Genomic DNA, 23840 nt, shown 5'->3' on the forward strand with positions numbered 1-23840 from the left:
AAACACACAAACACAAATTGATTTTTATATATAAGATTCCAATTGGGATGCCATGGGGGTACGCATAGAGAAATATGTCCAAATTTTTTAGCAAGAAACTATATTTTGAAAATATAATTCTTATTTTGTTTAAAATACAGACATTTGATTTATTCTTACTTAGGGCTTCACAATTTTGTTTTTTCTATTAAAAAAACTAAAAGGTTTATAATAAAGCAATTATATTATATTCATATCAAATTGAAGAAAGTATAGCTCATAAAATATCATGGAGTGGTTTTTAATGTTTCATATTGGGCAATTGTTGGTTGTGAAATTGGATGTTCATATAAATGGAAATGTTTTTGGCACTAAGCTAAGATTTTTTGAACACCATTTCTAGGGATCTCCATAAACAGCTCCACCCTCTATTCAAGATATCTTCTCCCATATAGACATTTATGTAGAATTTGAAATGATCTATAGTGTGTTTTTTCAATAAGGAAAAAAGTATAAATTTTCTATTCGATTTAATTATGTGTTTATGAATGCCATTATTTTAACTATTAATTACAATTTAAAGCATTTTTTCGTTAAGTTTTGTTTTGTTTTTTTCGTTTTTAAATTATTTTGCAGTTACATAATTTTTAGTAATTTTTTTTTTGTTATTTATTTAAATTTTTGTTTAGTTGTAAATGTTATAGTGTTTTTTTTTATAATAAAATATGCATGATTTTATTTAAAGTTTATATGTAAATCGAGAGTTTTTTTTTTAATATTTTTCCATTTTGTTTGTTTTTTTTTGTTTATTTTGATTGTTATAAAGAAAATGTTGTTCGTTTCTGTTTGATTTTTGTAGAATTTGTTCATAATTTTTGTTTTTTTTTTGTTAATTTGTTTTTGTTTTTCGGTAGATTATATATTTTTTTTTTGGGGGGAAGGAGGGGTTCTCATGTTTTAGTTTTCTGTTATTATTGAATATGTTAAGAAATATGTTTTTTGTTTTTATGCATGTATATATGTATGTATATATATATATATATATATAATATTTATAATTAATAATAATTATATTTTAATATTTATAACTATTGTTCATAAAATGGACTATTCTTTTGTTTAGATAAGGCTTCAGATTTTTCTTCTATTTTTTTTTAACTTTTTCTTTCTTTTCAATATTTTTTTTGTTCAATGCAGCCTATGTTAATAATGTTGTATGTTCTTTGTCCTTATGCTTACGTTCGGTTCGGAGCAAGTAACATAAACCACTAGTTTTAAAGAGAAATCCTTGATTTTTTTTGTTGTTGTTTGTTAGAATATTAAAAAAAATGAAATAAACCACAGTTTTGTTTTGTAAGGTGATCCTTTTTGGTAAAAAAAAAGAAAAACAAATGAAATATATAAGGCTATAAACTATAAACTGTATGGGTATAGGCTTAGGTACGCCTAAGCAATTCATAGTTCAGCAAAGGATCATTGGCGTAACGGCTAAGGCTTCTCAAATCTCATAAAAATGGGTTGTTTGAGTTATGATTTCCACTAGCCTGCAGAATGAAGGAAACATAATAATTATAATTTCCTAAAGTCAAGTATGGTGAAGAACTTACGGTAAATGGATTGTTGAATGTATTTGGTGTTAGTCCCGGCCCTGAAGCTGCTATTTGTTGCTGCATTGTGCCAAATCCAAAGCCACAGCCATTAGGTCCTGCCGCTGTCGCATACATGGCGGACGAATTTGCATTGTTGGCATTGTTGGTGAAGCCATTGGCCGTATAGTTAAAGAAGCCCGCATTTGGTTGAGCCTTTTGCGCTGCATTCAGAAAACCATTAGCTGCTGCAATGCCATTTGGTATTAGGGTCATCTGACCAAACAGTTGTGTCGTATTCTGTGGTGCGTTGGCACTTTGAAATGGATTTGCTACACCGGTGTGTGTAGCGAAGGGATTTACAGTGCCATTATTGGCTGAAAAAAGATAGAAGGAATTAATTAAGAAAAAAAAAAATTAAAACATTTTTGGAAATAAAATATTTAGAAGAAGAACTTGGGGCGGAGAAAACCGTCCTTTGGGTTAAATGTTACATAATTAGTTGGTATTTAACTAAATTCTAAACTTCAACGGAAATATTTAATTTTTTTGGTTTAAAGACAGAAAGAAGAGAACAACTCCCTAATAGGCACACCCACACATATGTACATCCTCGGAGTATTGGTATCTTTGAAGACTTCTCACATCTGCTAGATCGTCGAGATCGGTGGAGAAAAACCCTCTACCTTAGCTCCAGTAAACACCTCAAGCCAAAACATGGTGACTGTGCATTTGTTTGGCCAATTTTCCACACTTTTTTGCTGAAAAAGTATGAATTTATTAAAACTAACCCACCCAAGCATGCTTTATTGTGCCTTCTACAATACACGGAATAAAAAATTTACTTATATTTATAATCTAAACTTCTAGGTCTCATGGGCATATTATGACTTCAAATATGCTCCACATTGTGGACATATACAATTTGCCAATACCTTTGGGTTGACAAGTAAAAACAAATGCACAAATCTAGAATACCCTGTACCACAGTAGTGGTGGAGGGTATAAAAAGGCGTTAAGTTCCGGGGCCGGGCCGAACTTTGGATACCTATCACCACGGGAACCACCTTTCGTCATAGTCCGGTGAAAATGCATTATTTATGGTCCCATAGCAGCTTTCTCGAAATATGGTCCGATTTGGACCAAATTCGACACGGATATTGAGTGGTCTAATAAGTACAAGTCATTGTTCAATTTTGTAGAATCAAAATATAGACCGATCTAAACCATATACGACACGGATGTCGAAAAGTCTAACATAAGTCACTGTGTCAAATTTCAGCGAAATAGGTTTATAAATGTGCTTTTTATGGGGCCAAGACTTTCAATTGACAGATCGGTCTATATGGAAATTATATCCAAATTTGAACCGAACTGTGCTATATTGCAGAAAGATGTTGAAGGGTCTTACACAACTCACTGTCCCAAATTTCGGCGAAATCGGACTATAAATGCGTCTTTTATGGACCCAAAACCTTAAACCGAGAGATCGGTCTATATGGTAGCTATATCCAAATCTAAACCGATCTGAGCCAAATTGAAAGAGAATGTTGAAGGTCCCAAAATAACTCACTGCCCCAAATTTCGGCGAAATCGGACAATAAATGCCCCTTTTATGGACCCAAAACCTTAAACCGAGAGATCGGTCTATATGACAGCTATATCCCCAAATCTGAACCGATCTGGGCCAAATTGAAGAGGGATTTCGAAGTGCCTAACACAACTCACTTTCCCAAATTTCGGCGAAATAGGACAATAAATGCGTCTTTTATGGGCCCAAAACCTTAAATCGAGAGATTTATATATCTATATATGGTAGGATCTGAACCACATTTGGATCGTTTACAACAACTAAAAATTTAAAATTTCAGCGAAATCGGGTATTAAATGCAGATTTTGTGAGTTTCAAACTCTTTATCGACAAATCGGTCTATATGACAGCTATATCCAAATATGGTCCGATTTGGCCAGTTCAAGAACTTAACCTGCATGTAGCAAAAAAACGTTTCTGTGCCAAATTTCAGCTCATTATCTCAATTTCTGATGACATGATCGTAGAGTCGTCCGCATATTATACGATATCCATGCCGTCTGGATGGGTGGAATGGAGGATAGGTATATGTTAAACATTGCCGGAGATATTACCCCACCTTGGGCAACTTCCTGATTTACTTTAGGGGGTTGAGACTTCGTATCCCTATATTACAAAAATAACTGGCGACCACACAGATTATTCGCGATACATCATTTCAGTCCTGGCTAGAGGAACGTATGGGCGATGTCTTCAAATAGTTTGGCATGACTGACTGTATCGAATGCCTTAGATAGGTCCAGTGCCACAAGGAACCTCCTTTTTTTGCTAGGCATCTGATGCACTGAATTTAATGCTACGTCCTATGTCTCTGGACATTGTGGCTATCCAAATTGCAGCAGCCACTGCCGTGAGGTTAAGGGAGAGAGGTTGAGGGACACTGTGTTTTCCTTGATACAATATTCGATGTTCCAGGCAGTGTGGATTACACCATACTAAAAAAAACTACTATACCACTATTCCCGATAGAACCGATTGGAACTACGATATTCCTGGTAACAGAAGTTACATAGACTGTTTTAACTTTGGGTTAACTTTGCCTGGGCTGATTGAAGCCAGTGCGGTGATGGCATGTAAAGCTGTTGTTGTGCTATGCAGTCTTTGAAATCCATGCTGATGCTCAGCGAATGGAATTTTTCTAACGATGCTCTGCCTGGGCTGATTGAAGCCAGTGGGGTGATGGCATGCAAAGCTGTTGTTGTGCTATGCAGCCTTTGAAATCCATGCTGATGCTCAGCGAATGGAATTTTTCTAACGATGCTCGGGAGGGGTAGTCCTTCAAACGTCTTGGCAACTGGTCAGACAAGGGAGATCGCTCTGTTCGACTCCCCCTTACTCGGGTCCTTTCCAGGACCGATCGTAGTAGATTTCCACAAGCGTTTTGGTAAGCTGAGTTGGTAACAAGCTGGGGTTTATTAATGCAGGAGTCATGGGTTCGATTCCCATTATGTCTGTTATTGGTCTGTCGCTACTATGGTCTGACAATGTCTAAGTGAACCTGATTTAAGGCGGCCACGCACAAAAGATTTGACGAATTAAAGTTTTTTCCTTAATAGAAGGAAATTTGGTAATGATTTCGAGCAAAAAAAGCACGGCTTCAATAATTACAATGCTACACAGAAAAAAATAAAAATCGGTTTGAGTCACCAAAATAATTGATCCAATTAATTTTTAAATTGAAACTGCTTTAATCTCGAAGATGATAATGCTAATACGAGTTTTTTAAGTAGCATTGAAAAAATTTTCAATAAAAAATATTGCATAGTCAAAAATATGTTTGAAAATTTTGACATTTTCAATTAAATTCTTAATTGGTCCAATTAAAAAATGGTTCATATTTTTCGAAATTTCAACTAATTTTTTTATTGTTACAATTAAAAAATTTATTGAAATTTCCGGTTCGTAGAAAGCAGTCGGCTTTGGGATTGCTGTAATTTTACCGAAATGTGGGACACATGGACCTTTGAAGTTATATCGTAGGGGATGATATGGGGTTAAATAAAATCAATTGAAGGCTACACTGCAGATATTATGAAAGAAGGGATATAAGGTTTAACACCAATTCATAATTCAAACATTTTGCGACCCATTAAAAAAAGTATAGATTCAATAAATTTTTTAATTGAAAATTAAAAAAATATTTCAAACAATCAATTAAGAAATTAATTGAATCAATTAAGTTTTTAATTGGAAACTGCAAAAATTTCAATGCAGACTGTATTGAAAAACATGCATATTCAACTATAAAATGATTGAATAAATTAATTTTTTAATTGAAAACTATTTTTAATTAAATTTTTAATTCAAATTGGTTATCGATATTTTTTGAATCAATTAATTTATTAATTGAAAACAGCAAACATTTCAATGACGACTGTATTGAAAAGAATGCATATTCAACTACAACATAATTGAATAAATTAATTTTTTAATTGAAAACAATATTATTTTTAATTAAATTTTTAATTGAAATTTGTTATCGATATTTTTTCTGTGCATCTTTACATTAAAGGCGCTATATAGTAATGGACAAACTTTTCCTTAAAGGCTGTTCTGTTTCTTTAACTGAGGAACAACGTCGTCCTTTACGCGAAGTCATTTCCTAATATAACTCAGTCTAGAAGACTATATACAATATTTGATTATTTTTACTTACGTGTTCCAAAACCAGACTCGATCACATTGGCCGTAACTATTGATGCCGCTTGTGCTGCCACAGCTTTACTTTCTCTCAATTGTTCATCTAAATCTTTTAAGGCTGCATAACGATCGGCCGCCGGTGCTGTAGATGCATTATTGTTATTATTGTTGTTATTATTAAAACCATTTGTTGTTGCATTTTTAATACCATTAGACATTGGAAGACCTAAAACAAAGATGAACAAAATATTTTAATAATATTGCAACGGTTTGGGTTTCGAATTAATGCAATAGCACTATTTTCCTAAAAGCTGTTATTTACATTAATGTAGCGCCGTACTCAAAAATTGAAGAGAACAAAAAAAAATTAGAAACAAGTCATAAAATAATTAACTTAACTACATATCAGAAAATTAAGTCCCAAGCAAATTTAAACACACTTTAAAATCATGAAAATGTTGTATAAAAACTTTTTCAATAGGATTGCAAAAACAAGAATACAGTAGATATGGGAAAAACAATTTGCCATATTTACTATGGTATTTCGTAAAGCCACCATAGAATGGCGGCATACAAATCTCGTCATTCCCTTTATAACAGAACTTCGGATTGGGAGAATATAAAATCGGTGGGAATTTTCAGAAATTCCAGGCCAGGATTTCCGGTTAAAAAAAACTTAAGCATGAGCTGGAAACTTCTGGCATATTCATTAGTACAGTAGGATACAATTTTTTAGAAAGAGATATCTTATCATTGAGTATAAATCGCAAAGCATTTATAACAAATATTACATTGTTGGAGAGGTCACGGACTATCAACTGTCAATTTGACCATTATAAAGAGTTACCATTATTTAGTTGCTAAAAATTCATAAATGACTGTCCGTTTCTCGATAAGTTGCATATTTATAAAGCTTTAAGTATTTTACGGGTGACCTGGGGATGTAGGAAACCAATCATAGCTTGCAAGAGTTCCAATTGGCAAAATCCAGGCTTATCTTGGTCTTACTTCATCTCAAATCATCTGGGTAAAATGTGCCACGAGTTCACCTGTAGAAAGATAAAAATTTGGGTTGGGGCGTCGGGTTAGTAGTCCATCACCCGGAAAACTTGAAGAGATAACTTTGAAAAAAAGAAGACGATTACCCACAAACGTTTAAAGGACCACGATTTGCGTATCTGCATCTGAAATGTCCGTACTCTCTATAGAGAGGGCGCTGTATACGCACTGGTGGATGCCTCGGGAAGGGCTCTAAAACAACACCGAGCGGTGACACCCTATGCTATAGGGTTGCCATGAAACTAGGCATAAATTTGGCTGTGAATTTTTAGTTTGTCAGAGACTAAAACAACTCGTCTGAGGGGCGAACATCGATTCGGATCAATACCTTGTTGCAGTAAAGGCTCTCACCCGTCTTAGTGTGGCTAGAAACGTACGATCTTACGCTGCACGGACGCTGTACATCAGAAAGCTCTAAACACAATAGGTGGCCACGGCATCTCCACTCGCTGATCCAATTGCTTGAAGAAAGCACTCCCTGTCCCGAAAGTATAGCTATCTATTACCCACTTCATGGAAAGAGCCGCAACATCCGTACTTGGGTACTAAAAGCCTCCCCCAAGTAACCCATGGTACGGTTCCCCTGAATGACGCATTCAGTAGAAACGCGTACAGTCAGTAGCAACGCCAGATGAAGGAGAGGCATCGGGAGATAAGGAGAGAGATAAAAACGTCTCTTCCGCCAGAAGAAGAAGGAAATGAAAAGAAGCGCGTGTGAGTGAATCGAGTTGTTTAGGAGCCAGAATGAAATCCGAAAATTCTATCAAAATATTAAACATCAAACCGATGGCTTTGGTACAGGCACATCCTCTTACTGAGAGAGAAAAGGAAATCTGGTAACTGATACAGATAGTGTGCTGAGGATATGGAATGAACATTTTACCCTGCTGCTAGTGTCTGACGATGGTGGCGAAGAGGATACCGCAGAACCAATCCCTGATGATAGTATAGAATGAGGTCCTCCTATGACACGACTGAAAAACAACAACAACGCAGCAGGAGCCGAAGGGTTGCCCGCTGAACTATAGTATGGTATAGGTATTTCAAGCCATGTCTTAGTTTGGTATCCCTGCAAAACTGATAACTTCTTGCCAGTATGGCGCTTGCTGATACACGCTCCTCAATTAAAATAGGAAGGAATCTCTACGAACCGTTCAATAATAAGCGAGTTTTCAGACAAAGAGAAAGCTTATCGTAAGATCTCTTTAATATCCTGCTGGAGAAGCAGGTATGAGTAGGCATAGGCACTATGCCAACGACATCGATATCATGGGTCAGTCACCGGAAGAAGGAAATGCAGCTTTTGAAAGTATCAAAAGGGAATCAACGAAAATGGGTTTGGCAGTAAATGGAGATATCAACTCCCACAAATCCCTGCCAGCCCGAGCAGTAAAAAAAGTAGAAAGTTGGAAACTAAAACTTTAAGATAGTCAGAAATTTTATCTACCTCGACACCTCCGTAACCGAAACAAATTACCACAGTTCTAAAATAAAACGAAGGATAATATTGGCTAACGGATGCTACTTTGGATTGAGCGAAGCCACCTCTCGAAGACGAAAATTACACTATACAAGACCCTAATACTAACCAAGCTGTTTTTTGGTTCCGAAGCATGGGTACTTTCGAAAGCAAATTAGGCGTTTCAGAGAAAAATCCTTTGTAAAATATATGGACCACTTTGCGTTAATGGAGAATATAGGCGTCGTATGAGCCACAAGCTAACGACGATAGCATAGTTAAACGCATCAAAATACAACGGATGCCTTGCCTTGAGACTATTGGGTGTTGATCCGACATTAGGTGTTTCTTTTATTGCTTGCCTTTTTTTTCAATGCTGAATAGAATTCCCATTCTATCTGTATTTTTTCTACCTGTATCCATTCTGTGAACTTTCTAGTTCAAGAGCAAGACTGGCCAATGTAGATGTGGACACTTTCTGCGGCAAAGTCGTTGTAAATTTTGTCTCAAATCCAAATGGAAATGAAAATCGAACAGCAAATGCCTTCGAAAATTGCAAAATACGAAGTCAATCTCGGCCAAAGTCTCAACAAATAAAAATTAAAACTCCTATATTCCCAAAACCAGTGGAGATATTGTACACCCTTAGCTGACTTTTTTCGGGATTTTTAAACACTATCCAGCAAAAAAAAAACAATTTTGAAAATCGGACTGCAAATGCAAATGTGAGAGCCCAAACAACCTTACGAAATGCCCAGGTGACCCACTTTAGGGACCCGGACAACCTAGGTCACTGAAAGTAGTTCGCATACTTTATTTGCAAAATAATAGGGAGTGTGACAAATTGAGCAGTTGCAGAAGGTTTTTTCCATAACCATATTTAAGACTGACATTTCTTATAATAAATACTCTGGCATAATTCCACAAGCTCTCATCATATTGACAAGAACAAAAAAAAATTTAATTCCCTCAATATTTTACCACCATATAGGGTAGGGGGTATATTCATTTAGTCATTTCGTTTGCAACACATTTATATTTCTGATTGTCGTAAAATTCTAAGACCATTTAACGATGTCGGTGTGTCTGTCCGTCCGCCAGCTTTCAAAAACGGAGATATTGAGCTGAAATTAGGCATAGATACGCCTTTTTGCTGCACGTATGTTCTTGAACGGGCCAAATCGGACCATATTTGGATATAGACCGATATATTTGGATAGACCGATCTGCTGGTTAAGGGTCTGAAACACATAAAAGGTGTACATATTACCCGATTTCGCTGAAATTTGAAACAGTGGGTTGTATTTCTCGATATTCGACCCAAATGTGTTCCGATCAGACTATATTTAGATATAGCTGCCATATAGGCGACGTATGAACTGTATGATGACGATAGCATAGTTACACGCATCAAAATGCAACCGCTGCGTTGGCTAGGTCATGTTGTCAGAATGGATGAAAAGGCTCCAGCAAAGAGGACTTTTGAAGGCAAACACGGTTGTACACGCAAACCGGGAAGACCAAAAGCCCGATAGAAAGTTCAAGTGGTGGGAGACACCTCGAAACTTGGTGCCCGAGATTTTCGAATGGGTGCAGAAGATCGAGGCGCTTGGAACGCTATTCTACGTTCGGCTAGTGGAACAAATGTTCTGTCATAGCCAATTAAATTAAAATTAGTATAGACCGATCTGCCGGTTAAGGGTCCGAAGTCCAAAAAAGCTGAATTTATTATCCGATTTCACTGAGATTTTAAACAGTGAGTTGTTTTAAGACTCCCAACATTCGACCTAAATATGATTCAGATCGGACAATATTTAGATATAGCTGCCATATAGACCAATCTGCCGATTTAGGGTCTGTAACCCGATTTTCCGATTTCGCTAAAATTTTAAACAGTAAGTTATACTAGGACTCCCGACATTCAACCTACATATGGATCAGATCGGACTATATTTAGATATAGCTGTCATATAGACCGATTTGACGGTAAAAGGTCTCAAGCCCAAAAAAGCTGCATTTATTATCTGACTCTTCTGAAATATGGAACATTGAGTTGTTGAAAGCCTCCCGACATCCGATTGAAATATGCTTCAGATCGGACCGCATTCAGATATAGCTGCTATATAGACCGATCTGCCGATTTAGGGTTTTGAGCCCATAACAGCCGAAATTATAATCCGATTTCGCTGAAATTCGGAACAGTGAGTTACGTTAGGTCCCTCGACAGATCGGTTCAGATTTGGATATAGCTGCCATATAGAACGATCTCTCGATTTAAGGTTTTTGGCCCATAAAAAAGACACATTTATTGTCCGATTTCGCCGAAATTTGGGTCAGTGAATTGTGTTAGGCCCCTCGGCCCATCCTTGTTTTATTTGACCTAGGTCGGTCCAGATTTGCATATAGTTGTCATATAGACCGAACTCTCGATTTAAGGTATTGTGCCCCTTAAAAGGCCATCGTAGCGCAGAGGTTAGCATGTCCGCCTAAGACGCTGAACGCCTGGGTTCGTATCCTGGCGAGATCATCAGAAAAATTTTCAACGGGGAAAACCATTCCCCTCCTAATGCTGGCAACATTTGTGTGGTACTATGCCAGTAAAAACTTCTCTTCAAAGAGGTGTCGCTCTGCGGCATGCCGTTCGGACTCGACTATAAAAGGAGGCCCCTTATCATTGAGCTTAAAACTTGAATCAGACTGCACTCATTGATATGTGAGAAGTTTGCCCCTGTTCCTTAGTGGAATGTTCATGGGCAAAATTTGCAAAAAATTTGCATTTGCCCATAAAAGTCGCATTTATTGTCCGATTTCGCTGATATTTGGTATAGCGAGTTGTGTTAGGCTCCTCGACATCCCTGTTCAATACGGCTCGGATCGGTTAAGATTTGGATATAGCTGCCCTACATACCGATCTGCCGATTTATGGTTTTAGGCCCATAAAAGGTGAATTTATTAACAGATTTCGCTGAAATTGGGCACAATAAGATGCGTTAGACCCTTCAACATTCGCACCGAGTATGCTTAGGATCCGTTTCGATTTCCATATAACTGCCAAATAGACCGATATCTCACTTTAGGGTCTTGGGCCAATAACAGGCGTATTTATTGTTCGATTTCGTTGAAATTTGGTATAGCGAGTTGTGATATACTCCTCGTCATTCTTTTTCAATACGGCCCAGATTGGTCCAGATTTGGATATAGCTGATTTGAGAGCTGATACCGATGGAGATCGGAATAAATTCAGTATTTTTCACCATATTATAATGAAAGGTGGTTTATATATACACGTATATCCGAGTTGGTGAGTACCCAAAGTTCGACCGGGCCGAACTTAATGCGTTTTCATTTTTTTTTAGTTGTTTGTTTTTTGTGTGGCTGTAGCACCCCCTAGGGGATATGTCTGGCTACGCCCATGATGTACATTCACATGATTACATCGAAACGAAAAGTAAATACTCTGCTGTTAACGAAAAAGCTTCATCGAATAAGGTGAGTAAATGCTTACTTCGTAGTGATAATAAATCTCGGTAGTTATCACTAACTTCGTCAATGGCTTGCTTTATGTCAAGGTAGACATAGGATACAGAATTGGTTTTTTTTTCAGGCTGTAGAATAACCCAAATGTAAAAATTCGAGCAAAATCAAGGTTTTGCCTGAGCGTGTCAATGCTACTCTAATGGTTTTTTAGTATGTAAAGGATTCCTCAGAGGGGGAGAGAAAATCGAAGCTAAGGAATCAAAATGGTCTTTTACTGGATGCCATGATGTCCAACCTGATGTCACCTGTCTCCTTTGGCAAATTAATATTTATTTTGGTTATCAATCAGGCCGTCATTTTTTCAATCTATTAGTTTATGCTAGAAGCTGCTCAGTTTTTTTTTCAAAATCCAATTAAATGGATATAACATTGAAAATCTTTGTATATCATGCACTTGATTGAAAAAAGCAAAAAGCTAAAATTATCGAACAAAACAGAACACAAGAAATTATTAACGGAATAAACTGATAAAGGCAGTACAATGCAATTCAACAACAACAACAACATGCAATGCAAACGGAAACGGAAGCGAAAATCAATTGGCATTGCAAATAACGCAAAATGGTACCGAAACCAAACTCAACCAAACAAACTCTAATCAACAAAAGAAATTTTAATCAAAATTTTCATTTGAAAATATAAAACAAAGCAAAATAGAAAAAACGAATGGGAAAATCAAAAAAACGAACATAAGAACACAACACATAACTTACGCCAACTATTACTTTTGTTATCATTATAGGAATAGGAATTATTGTTGCTGTTGTAGTTGCAGTTGGTGACAGCAGTGGTGCAGAAGGAATTGCCCATTTGATTTGAAATTGGAAAATTGTCAATTGCAGGGGTATAGAAAGAGTTGGCTGCCACTGTATTATAACTGCCTTCCAACGAAGGACTGGCCACCTCACCCCCATTCACCGCATGAGGTTGGAAGTTATTCTTGAACTTGGCATTTTCATCGACTACAACAACATTGGATGCGGGCGGAAGATAAATGTGGTCGGTGGAGAAGGGATCATAGGCGGGGGGTATAGTTGAAGTATTAGAAATTGTTGTAGAAAAGGTGGAAGTTGAAAATGAAGAAGTAGAAGTAGAAGAAGCTGGAGGAGGAGGAGCAGCCTTAGTGCTTGTATAGCTGGCAGAACTCGAACTTATGGCTTCCCTAAAGGGATTGCCTTTGTCAAGTTGTTGGGCAATATTGCTGCTCACACAATTGCTTGATTCTTTATTATAAAAGTTGTTGTAATCTGTGTTGTTGTTGTTGTTGTTATAATTGTTGACAACGTTATTACTCTCAGTGTTTTTAAACGAATTATCACTATAATAAAAATTATTACAAAATGATGAGAAATTTGCATTCGAATTTGAGTTTGTAACGAAATTAAAGTCATTCAAATTTGAATTAAATAAAAATTGCGGTTGTTGTTCTTGTAGGTGTTGGCTATTCAAATTGTTATTGTGATTATTATAAGAATAAGAAGTTGCTGCTGTAGCAGAAGAGGTAGCATCAAATAAATTTGTTGTTGCTTTGTGGTTATTATTGTCATTAACATCAAGATGCATACGAAAAGGATTTGTATTTGCTGTTTGGGACATACTCGATAACGTTGCAGTTGTGGGAATTGATGCTGCCGCTGTGGCAAATATCGAAGCTGCCGTTGAGGGAAAGTAGGCTGTGGAGGGCTGCTGTTGCTGTTGTATTCCATTGGCAAAATGTGAGGGCTGTGCTGGTGCTACTCCAAAGGATGTGGGTGTAAATGATGTCGCAGGCGTAGATTTTTGCCATGGCACGGCATTGGAGGTGGTTGTGGTGGTGGTTGCCAACGATGCAGAAGAGTTTTGTTCACCGCCAATGGTTTTTGAAGCTGAATCCAGAGACCATACATCCCACTGAGCATTTGATGATTTATCCTTTGCTGGCATTGAGGCAGAGCCTGTTATTGATGAACCCTCAAAGGATGTGTGGGGTGGAGTATTGAAATGATTTTGATTACCCAATACGGCCATTGCTGTGGCATGGGCTGCCAAAGCCAAAGGAGTGAACTTTGCTGTAACCGACGATGTATGGTGTGGTTGTGATTGTGGTTGCGGTTGTGTTGCTGTTCTGGTCGGCTTCACCGCAAACATCTCGTCGGGCAGTTTATCCACACGCTTTTGACCACTCAAACGCAGAAATCTTTCGAAATCATCTAGTATGCTATTGAAATCATTTGTCGCCTGTCGATATGCCTCATTCGGTGTGAATTCCATGTAATCATCCCCCCCAAAGTGTGACTCTGCTGCATAACCACTGCCGTATTCGTTTATGTCCCTTAGTAGGCGTTCGTTTGGTTTTGTCGTTAGTGATCCCGATCTGAGGGATTTTTTGCGTATGGCATTTTTTCTTATAAATTGATAATTGGGCTCCTCGCTTTGTTCATTTGTAATTTGCTCTATATATTTTTTTTTTTTTGGTGTTATATAGTGGTTGGTGGGGTGATGTTGAATAGTTGTTGAGATTTGTGAATTTCATAAGTATTGTAGTTTTTAATTCAATTTTTTTTTTTGAAACGGGGATGTGTTGGGGAATTTTTTTTTTGTGAAGTTGAGAAGAGAACACAAATTGCGGCAAAGTAGAAGAAGAAGAAGAAAAAAATACATAATTTTAAAAACGTAATAATATTAGTCCAATTTTTGTTTTGTGTTGATTTCTATGTGAGGGTTAATTGTGAATAAACAATGAAATTCACAAACATTTAATCTGAGTATGGAGGAAATTTCCATGGGTACATAAATAAATACACAAAGACATTTATTTACAAAACGAAAGAAACAACAATAACAACAACAGTAGGGGAAAAACATAATATCTCTTTAGAGTAGGGAAAATTTTCGAGAAATCAAAATATTTTGATGGAAGTACTACCGAAGAAAAAAAAAACAAAAAGGCCGACAAATCAAAAAAAAAAAAAAATGAAAAATAAATAAAAATTTTAATAAGCTCTGCTAGATGTAAAATAAATACGTAAAACTTATATTTAGGCCTCACCAGTGCGTATGAGTAACGCTATCTTTAAATTTATGACAAGGCCATCTGGTTGTATGAGGAATTTTATCAGTTAACGTTATGTATACGACCCCCTGTACAGATGTTTTGTTTGCATTCAATTGAATATCAAGCAACATCAAGGCATTAACAAGGACTTAAACAGTCTTTAAAATTTAAAGCATTGTGTAAAATCAAAGTGTTTTCGAATTAACATCAAATAAATGAAAAATGTGTTTGAATAATTTTACTTTTATAGCTTTTTGGAATTGAGTAAAAACAAATATTGAAACAAATTCTTTGTCCGCTATCTTTTTATAGGCAAACACAGGATCAGAGTTGCTACACAATAAAATTATTTCCTACCAAAATTTTGGAGAAATCCTACCAAACCCGACCGAAACCTACCAAATATTCTACGAGCGAAATATGCGGTTTATGTTTTCATACCCACCAACGAAGGGTAGGTTGTTTTGCCATTCCATTAGCAAAACATCAAATTATACATTTTCAATTTAACAACAAAGTATACATATTTATAGAAGATCAAGACATGTACGTCCGTCTGTTTGTTGAATTCACTCTGCAGTCTAAAGTTCAAAGATGCCCTATATTATGATAGTACTCTTTATACCAATGTGAGCCCATTTTTGCATTTACAGTGAGTTACCTGGACCCCTCAACATCTGGGTATGAACTAAATCTGACCACATTTGTATGCAATGAGCATATAGGCCCCTTTTCCCGTTGAAGGCATTGAACGCACAAAAGCCGCGTTTCCTACTCAGAATTTACGAAATTGGGAAGAGGGAAGTAAGTCTTAACAAGTAAAAAGGCGTTAAGTTCGGCCGGGCCGAACTTTGTATACCCACCACCACGGGTATATATGTAAACCACCTTTCATCAAAATTCGGTGAAAATTTCATACCTTATGTCCCATATCAGTTATAGATATGGACCAAATATTAATAAGTACAGTAGCTATATCTAAAAATAAACCGGTCTGAACCGTATACGACATGGATGTTGAAAAGCCTAACATAAGTCACTGTGTCAAATTTCAGTGAAATCAGATTATAAATGCGCTTTTTATGGGTCAAAGACTTTAAATCGAGATATCGGTCTACATGGCAGCTATATCCAAATCTGGACCGATTTGGGTTAAGTTGCACAAAAATGTCGAAGAGCCTAACACAAAGCACTGTCCCAAATTTCGGCGAAATCGGACAATAAATGCTTTTTTTATGGGCCCAAAACCTTAAATCGAGAGATCGGTCTATATGGCAGCTATATTCAAATCTGGACCGATCCGGGCAAAATTGAAGAAGGACGTCGAAGAGCTTAACTAAACTCACTGTCTCAAATTTCAGCGACATTGGACAATAAATGCGTCTTTTATGGCCCCGAAACCTAAAACCTAGATATCGGTCTATATGGCAGCTGTATATAAATCTGGACCGATCTCTGCGATATTGCAGAAGTATGTCAAGGGGCTTAACTTAACTCACTGTCCCAAATTTCAGCGATATCGGACAATAAATGAGCATTTTATGGGCCCAAAACCTTAAATCAACAAATCGGTCTATATGACAGCTATATCTAAATCTGGACCGATCTGGTCCAACATCAACATCTCAACATCTGAGTATGAACTGAATCTGACCACATTTGTATGCAATGACCATATAGGCCTCTTTTCTCGTTGGAGGCATTTCATACCTTATGTCCCATATCAGTTATATCAAAATATGTTCCGATTTGGACCAAATATTAATAAGTACAGTAGCTATATCTAAAAATAAACCGGTCTGAACCATATACGACACGGATGTTGAAAAGCCCAACATAAGTCACTGTGTCAAATTTCAGTGAAATCGGATTATAAATGCGCTTTTTATGGGTCAAATACTTTAAATCGAGATATAGGTCTACATGGCAGCTAAAACAAAAATGTCGAAGAGCCTAACACAAAGCACTGTCCCAAATTTCGGCGAAATCGGACAATAAATGCCTCTTTTATGGGCCCAAAACCTTAAAACGAGAGATCGGTCTATATGGCAGCTATATTCAAATCTGAACGGATCTGGGAAAAATTGAAGAAGGACGTCGAAGAGCCAAACTAAACTCACTGTCTCATATTTCAGCGACATCGGACAATAAATGCGTCTTTTATGGCCCCGAAACCTAAAACCTAGATATCGGTCTATATGGCAGCTGTATATAAATCTGGACCGATCTCTGCGATATTGTAGAAGTATGTCAAGGGGCTTAACTTAACTCACTGTCCCAAATTTCAGCGAAATCGGACAATAAATGAGCATTTTATGGGCCCAAAACCTTAAATCAACAAATCGGTCTATATGACAGCTATTGACGAAATTGACGAAGGATGTTGAAGGGCCTAACACAATTCACTGTTCCGAATTTCATTAAAATCGGATAATTAATGTGGTTTTTGTGGGCTTAAGACTCTAAATCGGAGGATCGGTCTATATGGCAGCTATATCCAAATCTGAACCGATCTGGGCCAAATTGGCGAAGTATGTCGAAGGGCCTAACACAACTCACTGTCCCAAATTTCAGCGAAATCGGATAAAAAATGTGGCTTTTATGGGCCTTAGACCCTAAATCGGAGGGTCGGTCTATATGGCAGCTATATCCAAATCTGGACCGATCTGAGCCAAATTGACGAAGGATGTCGAAGGGCCTAACACAACCCACTCACGCCGTTCGGACTCGGCTATAAAAGGGAGGCCCGTTATCATTGAGCTTAAACTTGAATCGGACTGCACTCATTGATATGTGAGAAGTTTGCGCCTGTTCCTTAGTGGAATGTTCATGGGCAAAATTTGCAAATTTTGATCAGTCAGAAGCATTGCAAAAGCTACCAATGCATCCAGAAGGTTTATGGGTTGGTGGCATCATTGGACCGTACTTCTTCAAAGATGATGCGAATCGTAACGTAACTGTGAAGGGCGAGCGCCACCGTGAGATGATATCCAACTTTTTTCGCCCAAATTGCAAAAGGTTGACTTGCATGACATGTGGTTTTACCAAGACGGTGCCACATGCCACACAGCACGAGCAACAATGGACTTATTAAGAGGCGAGTTCGCTGAACATTTTATTTCACGTTCGAGATCGGTCAATTGGCCGCCTAAATCGTGCGATTTAACGACTTTAGACGGTTTTTTGTGAGGCTATGTGTAACACCCATGTCTATATAAACAAGCTTCAATTGATGTATTGAAAGACAACATTGATGTATTTATTCGTAAGATACCGGCCAAAAATGTTGGAAAGAGTATGCAAAGTTAGATTAAGCGAATGGATCATTTGAGGCGCAGTCACGGTTAACATTTGCATGAAATGATCCTTAAACATTCAATTATAAGGACCATACTATCCATTCAAATAAAGATTTCATAAATTTTTCTTTATTTTATGGGTGTTTTTTATTTTTTTGAAAAACCTTCCCATAGCTCCTAAAAAATCTCCCTTTATGTATTCCTGAATGCCGTCCATATCGGGCTATATTCCTATAAAGCCCACATATAACCTCATCTCCTAAATTGATTTCTTGAGCCTGTAGAGGGGCAATTTTTATTCGATTTAACTGACATATGCAAACCTTTTTTGATCTGCAACATTTCTGTAAAGCACAGTCTCAATCGGTCCGTAACCATTTATAGCCACCATATAATAATTTCTCCTAACGCCTCCAACTCCCATATAATCCGAGCTCCCAATTTTACTCCCTAAGCGTCTAGAGGGCGCAATTATTATTTGATAGCCGCCAACATCCATGCCAAGTATGGTCTAAATCCGTGTCTATTGCTCCTATATAAACAGATCCTCCGACTTTGCTTCTTAAGCATATACCGGAATCAATTCCTAATCAAATTAAAAAAAAAAAAAACAAGTAAAAGCGTGCTAAGTTCGGCCGAATCTTATATACCCTCCACCATGGATCGCATTTGTCGAGTTCTTTTCCCGGCATCTCTTCTTAGGCAAAACAGGATATAAGAAAAGATTTGCTCTGCTATTAGAGCGATATCAAGATATGGTCCGGTTTGGACAATTAAATTATATGTTGTAGACCTGTGTAAAATGTCAGCCAATTCGAATAAGAATTGCGCTCTTTGTGAGCTCAAAAAGTAAAATAGAGAGATCGATTTATATGGGAGCTGTATCGGGCTATAGACCGATTCAGACCATAATAAACACGTATGTTGATGGTCATGAAAGAATCCGTCGTACAAAATTTCAGGCAAATCGGATAATAATTGCGACCTCTAGAGGCTCAAGAAGTCAAGATCCCAGATCGGTTTATATGGCAGCTATATCAGGTTATGAACCGACTTGTATTTTATTTGACATAGTTGTTAAAAGTAACAATAAAAAACGTCTTGCGAAATTTTAGCCAAATCGGATAGGAATTGCGCCCTCTAGAAGCTCAAGAAGTCAAGTCCCCAGATCTGTTTATATGACAGCTATATCAGGTTATGAACCGATTTGAACCATATTTGGCACAGTTGTTGGATATCATAACAAAATACTACGTGTCAAAATTCATTCAAATCGGATAGGAATTGCGCCCTCTAGAGGCTCAAGAAGTCAAGACCCAAGATCGGTTTATATGACAGCTATATAAGGTTATGGACCGATTTGAACCATACTTGGCACAGTTGTTGGATATCGTTACAAAACACGTCGTGCAAAATTTCATTCCAATCGGATAAGAATTGCGCCCTCTAGAGGCTCAAGAAGTCAAGACCCCAGATCGGGTTATATGGCAGCTATATCAGGTTATGGATCGATTTGAACCATACTTGGCACAGTTGTTGGATATAATAACGAAACACGTCGTGCAAAATTTCATTCCAATGGGATACAAATTGCGCATTCTAGAGGCTCAAGAAGTCAAGACCCACGATCGGTTTATATGGCAGCTATATCAGGTTATGAACCGATTTAAACCATACTTGGCACAGTTGTTGGATATCATAACAAAACACGTCGTGCAAAATTTCATCCCAATCGGATAAGAATTGCGCACTCTAGAGGCTCAAGAAGTCAAGACCCAAGATCGGTTTATATGGCAGCTATATCAAAACATGGACCGATATGGCCCATTTACAATACCAACCGACCTACACTAATAAGAAGTATTTGTGCAAAATTTCAAGCGGCTAGCTTTACTCCTTCGGAAGTTAGCGTGCTTTCGACAGGCAGACAGACGGACGGACGGACGGACAGACGGACGGACATGGCTAGATCGACATAAAATGTGACGACGATCAAGAATATATATACTTTATGGGGTCTCAGACGAATATTTCGAGTAGTTACAATCAGAATGACGAAATTAGTATACACCCCATCTTATGGTGGAGGGTATAAAAAGTAAAACCCATTAAGTGCGAATATATTTATTTTCCCATTAAATTAAAAAACCTACTATATCCGATATAAATGCCCAAGTACGGGTCGATTCGGATTATATTCGGTTCAGGTACCGATAAGTGTATATAAGTCACAGTTTAAAACTTCAAATAAATCAGGATATAAATTGCCAGTTGTTTTCCAAGAAATCAGCAAAAACAACCGCCGAAGCCGGATCAATCTTCACCACGACAATGCGAGCTCTCACACATCGGCTCAAACAACTGCATTTTAGAGCACTCAAAACATCGATTTGATGAGTCATTTGCCGTATAGTCCTGAGTTGGCACCGAATGACATTTTTTATTCCCGTACGTAAAAAATGAGAGATCAACGTTTTTCGACACCTGAAGAAGCGGTTGATGCGTTCAGAATGCATCTTTTGAAGATTCCTCAATCAGAGTGGCAAAAGTGCTTCGACAATTGGTTCAAACGCATGCAAAATTGTATAGATGCTAATGGGGAATATTTTGAAAAATAATAAAGCCATTTTCAATAATAAATATTTGTTTTTGTGTTCTCTAATCCCGAAATATAAAAGGCAACCCCCGTATTTATGATTGTCATCAAAATACTGAAACTGGTTCACTGTAAAACTAAGATATTCGCAAAGACAACCATATTTGACAAGCAGCACAAAATTTAGTTCAAACTTTGTGACCAAATGCCACCGCCGGTGGATCAGTTCTTGCCCCCATTAGCGACCACAAGTTTCAATAAAACTTTTGAGGTATCTTTACAAATTTCATAGTAACAGAAAAATTGCATAAATTTTGAAAAATTGCGGGGTGGTCCCCTCAAAATGAAATCTTGATTATGTCCCTGAGGAGGCTATATCAAGTTATGAACCGACTTAGACCATACTTAGCACGTATGTTTAAGATCATAGAAAAAGTCGTTGTACATATCGGATAAACATTACGCCCTCTAGCGGCATAGTTGTTGAAAGTCAAAATAAAAACCTCAATTTACAATTACAGGTAAATTGGAAAAAAATTGCGCCCTCTAGAGGCTCAAGATCCAGTATCAGTTTATATGGCAGCTATCAAAACATGGGCCAATATAGCAGACAATCCCCGCCGACTCACAGTGGAAGAAAATCGAAAAAAAAACTACAATAAAATATGCCGGGTGAGAACGGGTAGAGATATCTCTTTGAAATTTGGAATGGTTAGAGCTGAGGTATTATCAAAAACGGGTGCAAATTATCGAAATCGGTGACATTTGGTGGTGCGTTTCGAAAAATTTTTCGCGGTGCCAAATCTTCATTTGTGGTCCGATTTTCAAAATCAAATCAAGTCTGCTTGAGGTATACTATAATTCCACTGGTTTCGGGGATAAACGAGTTGTAATTTTTATACATAATACATATCCCTATACGTTTTTTTTCTTAGAATTTTTCAAATCGATTTGTTGTAGCAACATTTTTTTAATTTCAGAACAGCAGACTAACTGCTGGAAAGTCTGTTGTTTGCTGAAAAAAGTCCCACTTCACTGTGATCCAAAATCGAAAAACTCCCGAAATCCTTCTGTAACTTTAAAATGGATAGTCACTACTAGGTTCAGGAATGGACCCATTGGCGGTGACATTTTGTCATAAAGCTGAACGCCTTGTTGTTAATCCTGGTGGGACATCAGAAAAATTTTCAGCGGTGGTTATCCCCTCCTAATGTGGGCAACATATGTGAGGTACTATGCCATGTAAAAATGTTTCCCCAAAGAGGTGTCGCACTGCGGCACGACGTTTGAACTGAGCATAAAAGAGGAGACCTCTTATCATTGAGCTTAAACTTGAATCGGACAGCCCTCGGTGATATGTGAGAAGTTCTTGGTCCTTTTTCCTTAATGGAATGGTCATGGGCAAATTTGAAAACTTTGGATTGCTTGCCAAAACACTATTTATTGGCCGATTAGATCTTTCTGTACGAATTTGTTGTTTCATTGGTAAGATTGTTTATATGGTTACGAAAACAAACTGAAAATATTAAGAAAAATTGATTTTTAGATATTTCGAGAAAATAATTTTTGACCAATTTTTATAAAGACAACTACCCACATTCTGCTCTCCTTCGAATTTCATTTAAATCGACTGAAAATCCATTACAACTATTGCTCAATATGATAAAAATTGAGAGTCTAATGATATAAAGATAAGGAAGAAAGAGGCACAGGGCACACCACGGGGTTTATTTTATCGCCACTCCTATTTAACCTATTACGGATGCTGTCTGAGGATAGATTGGAAACCTTCCGCTATGCAGAAGGGATAGAGATTTGAATCAGCTATGCAGAAAGTCGAAAGGGTCTTGGAGATGGCATACGACTTGGCTACACCTAGGGCTCTCAATATTAACCCACAAAAGGCAAAAGTCACGAAGGGGACGAAGGCGTTTCCTCCACAGAACGATTTCGATATCTGACAAGGTCAAATACTTAGGAGTGATCTTGGACAGGCAACTGAATTGGAAGTGTTCGCATTAGGGCGCGCACACAGATGGGCACTATGTAGAGGGGAAATAGGTTCGAAATGGGGTCTGAATCCGAGGATAATTCACTGGCTCTACAGATGCTTGATAAAACCAATACTTACTAAAGGCTCAGTAATATGGCAGTCTGCGATGGTGCAACATAGGGATAATACAACTGTCCCTACGTCCCCTCACACTAAATCCGTATGTCTATGGGAAAAATATCACAAATAGTCTCAGTGCCCTAGTGAGCGTAGGCGGAACGGTGAGGACTACGCTCACTAGGGCACTGAGACTATTTGTGATATTTTTCCCATGGACATACGGATTTAGTGTGAGGCTGCCACAGCTATGAGACTTAAGGCGATGGGAGAATGGATTGAGGATGGGAGCAGTTTATAACATTGCAGTATAATCGAGGCGACGATAGGAAACGTGGAAGGAATGGAAGAGGTTTCCGATCGGATACCTGAGACGACACTGGAGGTCGAGTGCGAGATACTGCTGCCAGAGGCACAGTCATGGATTCACGAAACTTCACCTGTGAGATCGAGCTACACAAATGGATCAAAGCTAGAGGACAGAGCGGGACTGGGGGTCGACATTGAGATCTCAGGGACTGATATCTGTTTTCGACTGCCTGACCATAATGCGATCCTGCAGGCGGTGAGGTGCTGTGGTGTTGATGCGAGGACATTGAGTGTGAACATCTTTACGGACAGTAAACTGGCCAACCAGGCAATAACAACCAGGACGCAAAGGTCACGAATGGTCATGGAGTGTAAGAAGAAGATTAACGCCTTATTTTAGGATGGCACGATCCGCATCGTTTGGTTGCCGGGCCATAGCGGAGTAAGGGGGAATGAAAGAGCAGATGATATGGCAATAAAGGCTAGAGGATCGCCATCAATAAACTTAGTTAACTGGAAGCCTTTCGGGTCGACGCAGTCCGAGTTAAGGGCGTGGGCGACGAACGTGTCTGTAACACTGTGGAACAGCGAAACGGGCGGAATGACAACGAAAATTCAGGGGTAGATCGTGAAAAGTAGAG

General features: G+C 37.8%; 2 protein-coding genes across 2 annotated transcripts in view; both read right to left on the reverse strand.

The window, feature by feature from the left end:
- Positions 1–1484: 1484 nt before the first annotated feature.
- LOC106083707 (arf-GAP domain and FG repeat-containing protein 1) overlaps positions 1485–23840 on the reverse strand; it is a 274523-nt gene continuing 252167 nt past the window's right edge. Inside the window, exons 3-6 of the mRNA XM_059365425.1 lie at positions 6005–6022; positions 5813–5938; positions 1587–1942; positions 1485–1523 (exon numbers count right to left, since the gene is read on the reverse strand). Coding sequence (XP_059221408.1) covers positions 1485–1523; positions 1587–1942; positions 5813–5938; positions 6005–6022 — 539 coding nt within the window. The remainder of the gene's footprint in view (positions 1524–1586; positions 1943–5812; positions 5939–6004; positions 6023–23840) is intronic.
- On the reverse strand, positions 12971–14150 carry LOC131996399 (uncharacterized). Its single transcript, XM_059366066.1, has 2 exons — positions 13450–14150; positions 12971–13169 (listed from the first exon to the last, which is right to left on the reverse strand). The coding sequence occupies exons 1-2, from the start codon at positions 14099–14101 to the stop codon at positions 13057–13059; spliced, it is 765 nt and encodes a 254-aa protein (XP_059222049.1). The 5' UTR covers positions 14102–14150; the 3' UTR covers positions 12971–13056.

This window comes from Stomoxys calcitrans, chromosome 3, assembly GCF_963082655.1.
Source record: "Stomoxys calcitrans chromosome 3, idStoCalc2.1, whole genome shotgun sequence".
Lineage (NCBI taxonomy): Eukaryota > Metazoa > Arthropoda > Insecta > Diptera > Muscidae > Stomoxys > Stomoxys calcitrans.

Bases quoted from the DNA above. Each gene is read 5' to 3' on its own strand.
- LOC131996399 (XM_059366066.1), bottom strand. From the start codon at position 14,101: ATGGAATTCACACCGAATGAGGCATATCGACAGGCGACAAATGATTTC. The intron at 13,170-13,449 runs GTATGTCCCAAA...TTTTTATTATAG, and splicing joins CACAACTGCAACGTTATCGA to TGATAATTCGTTTAAAAACA.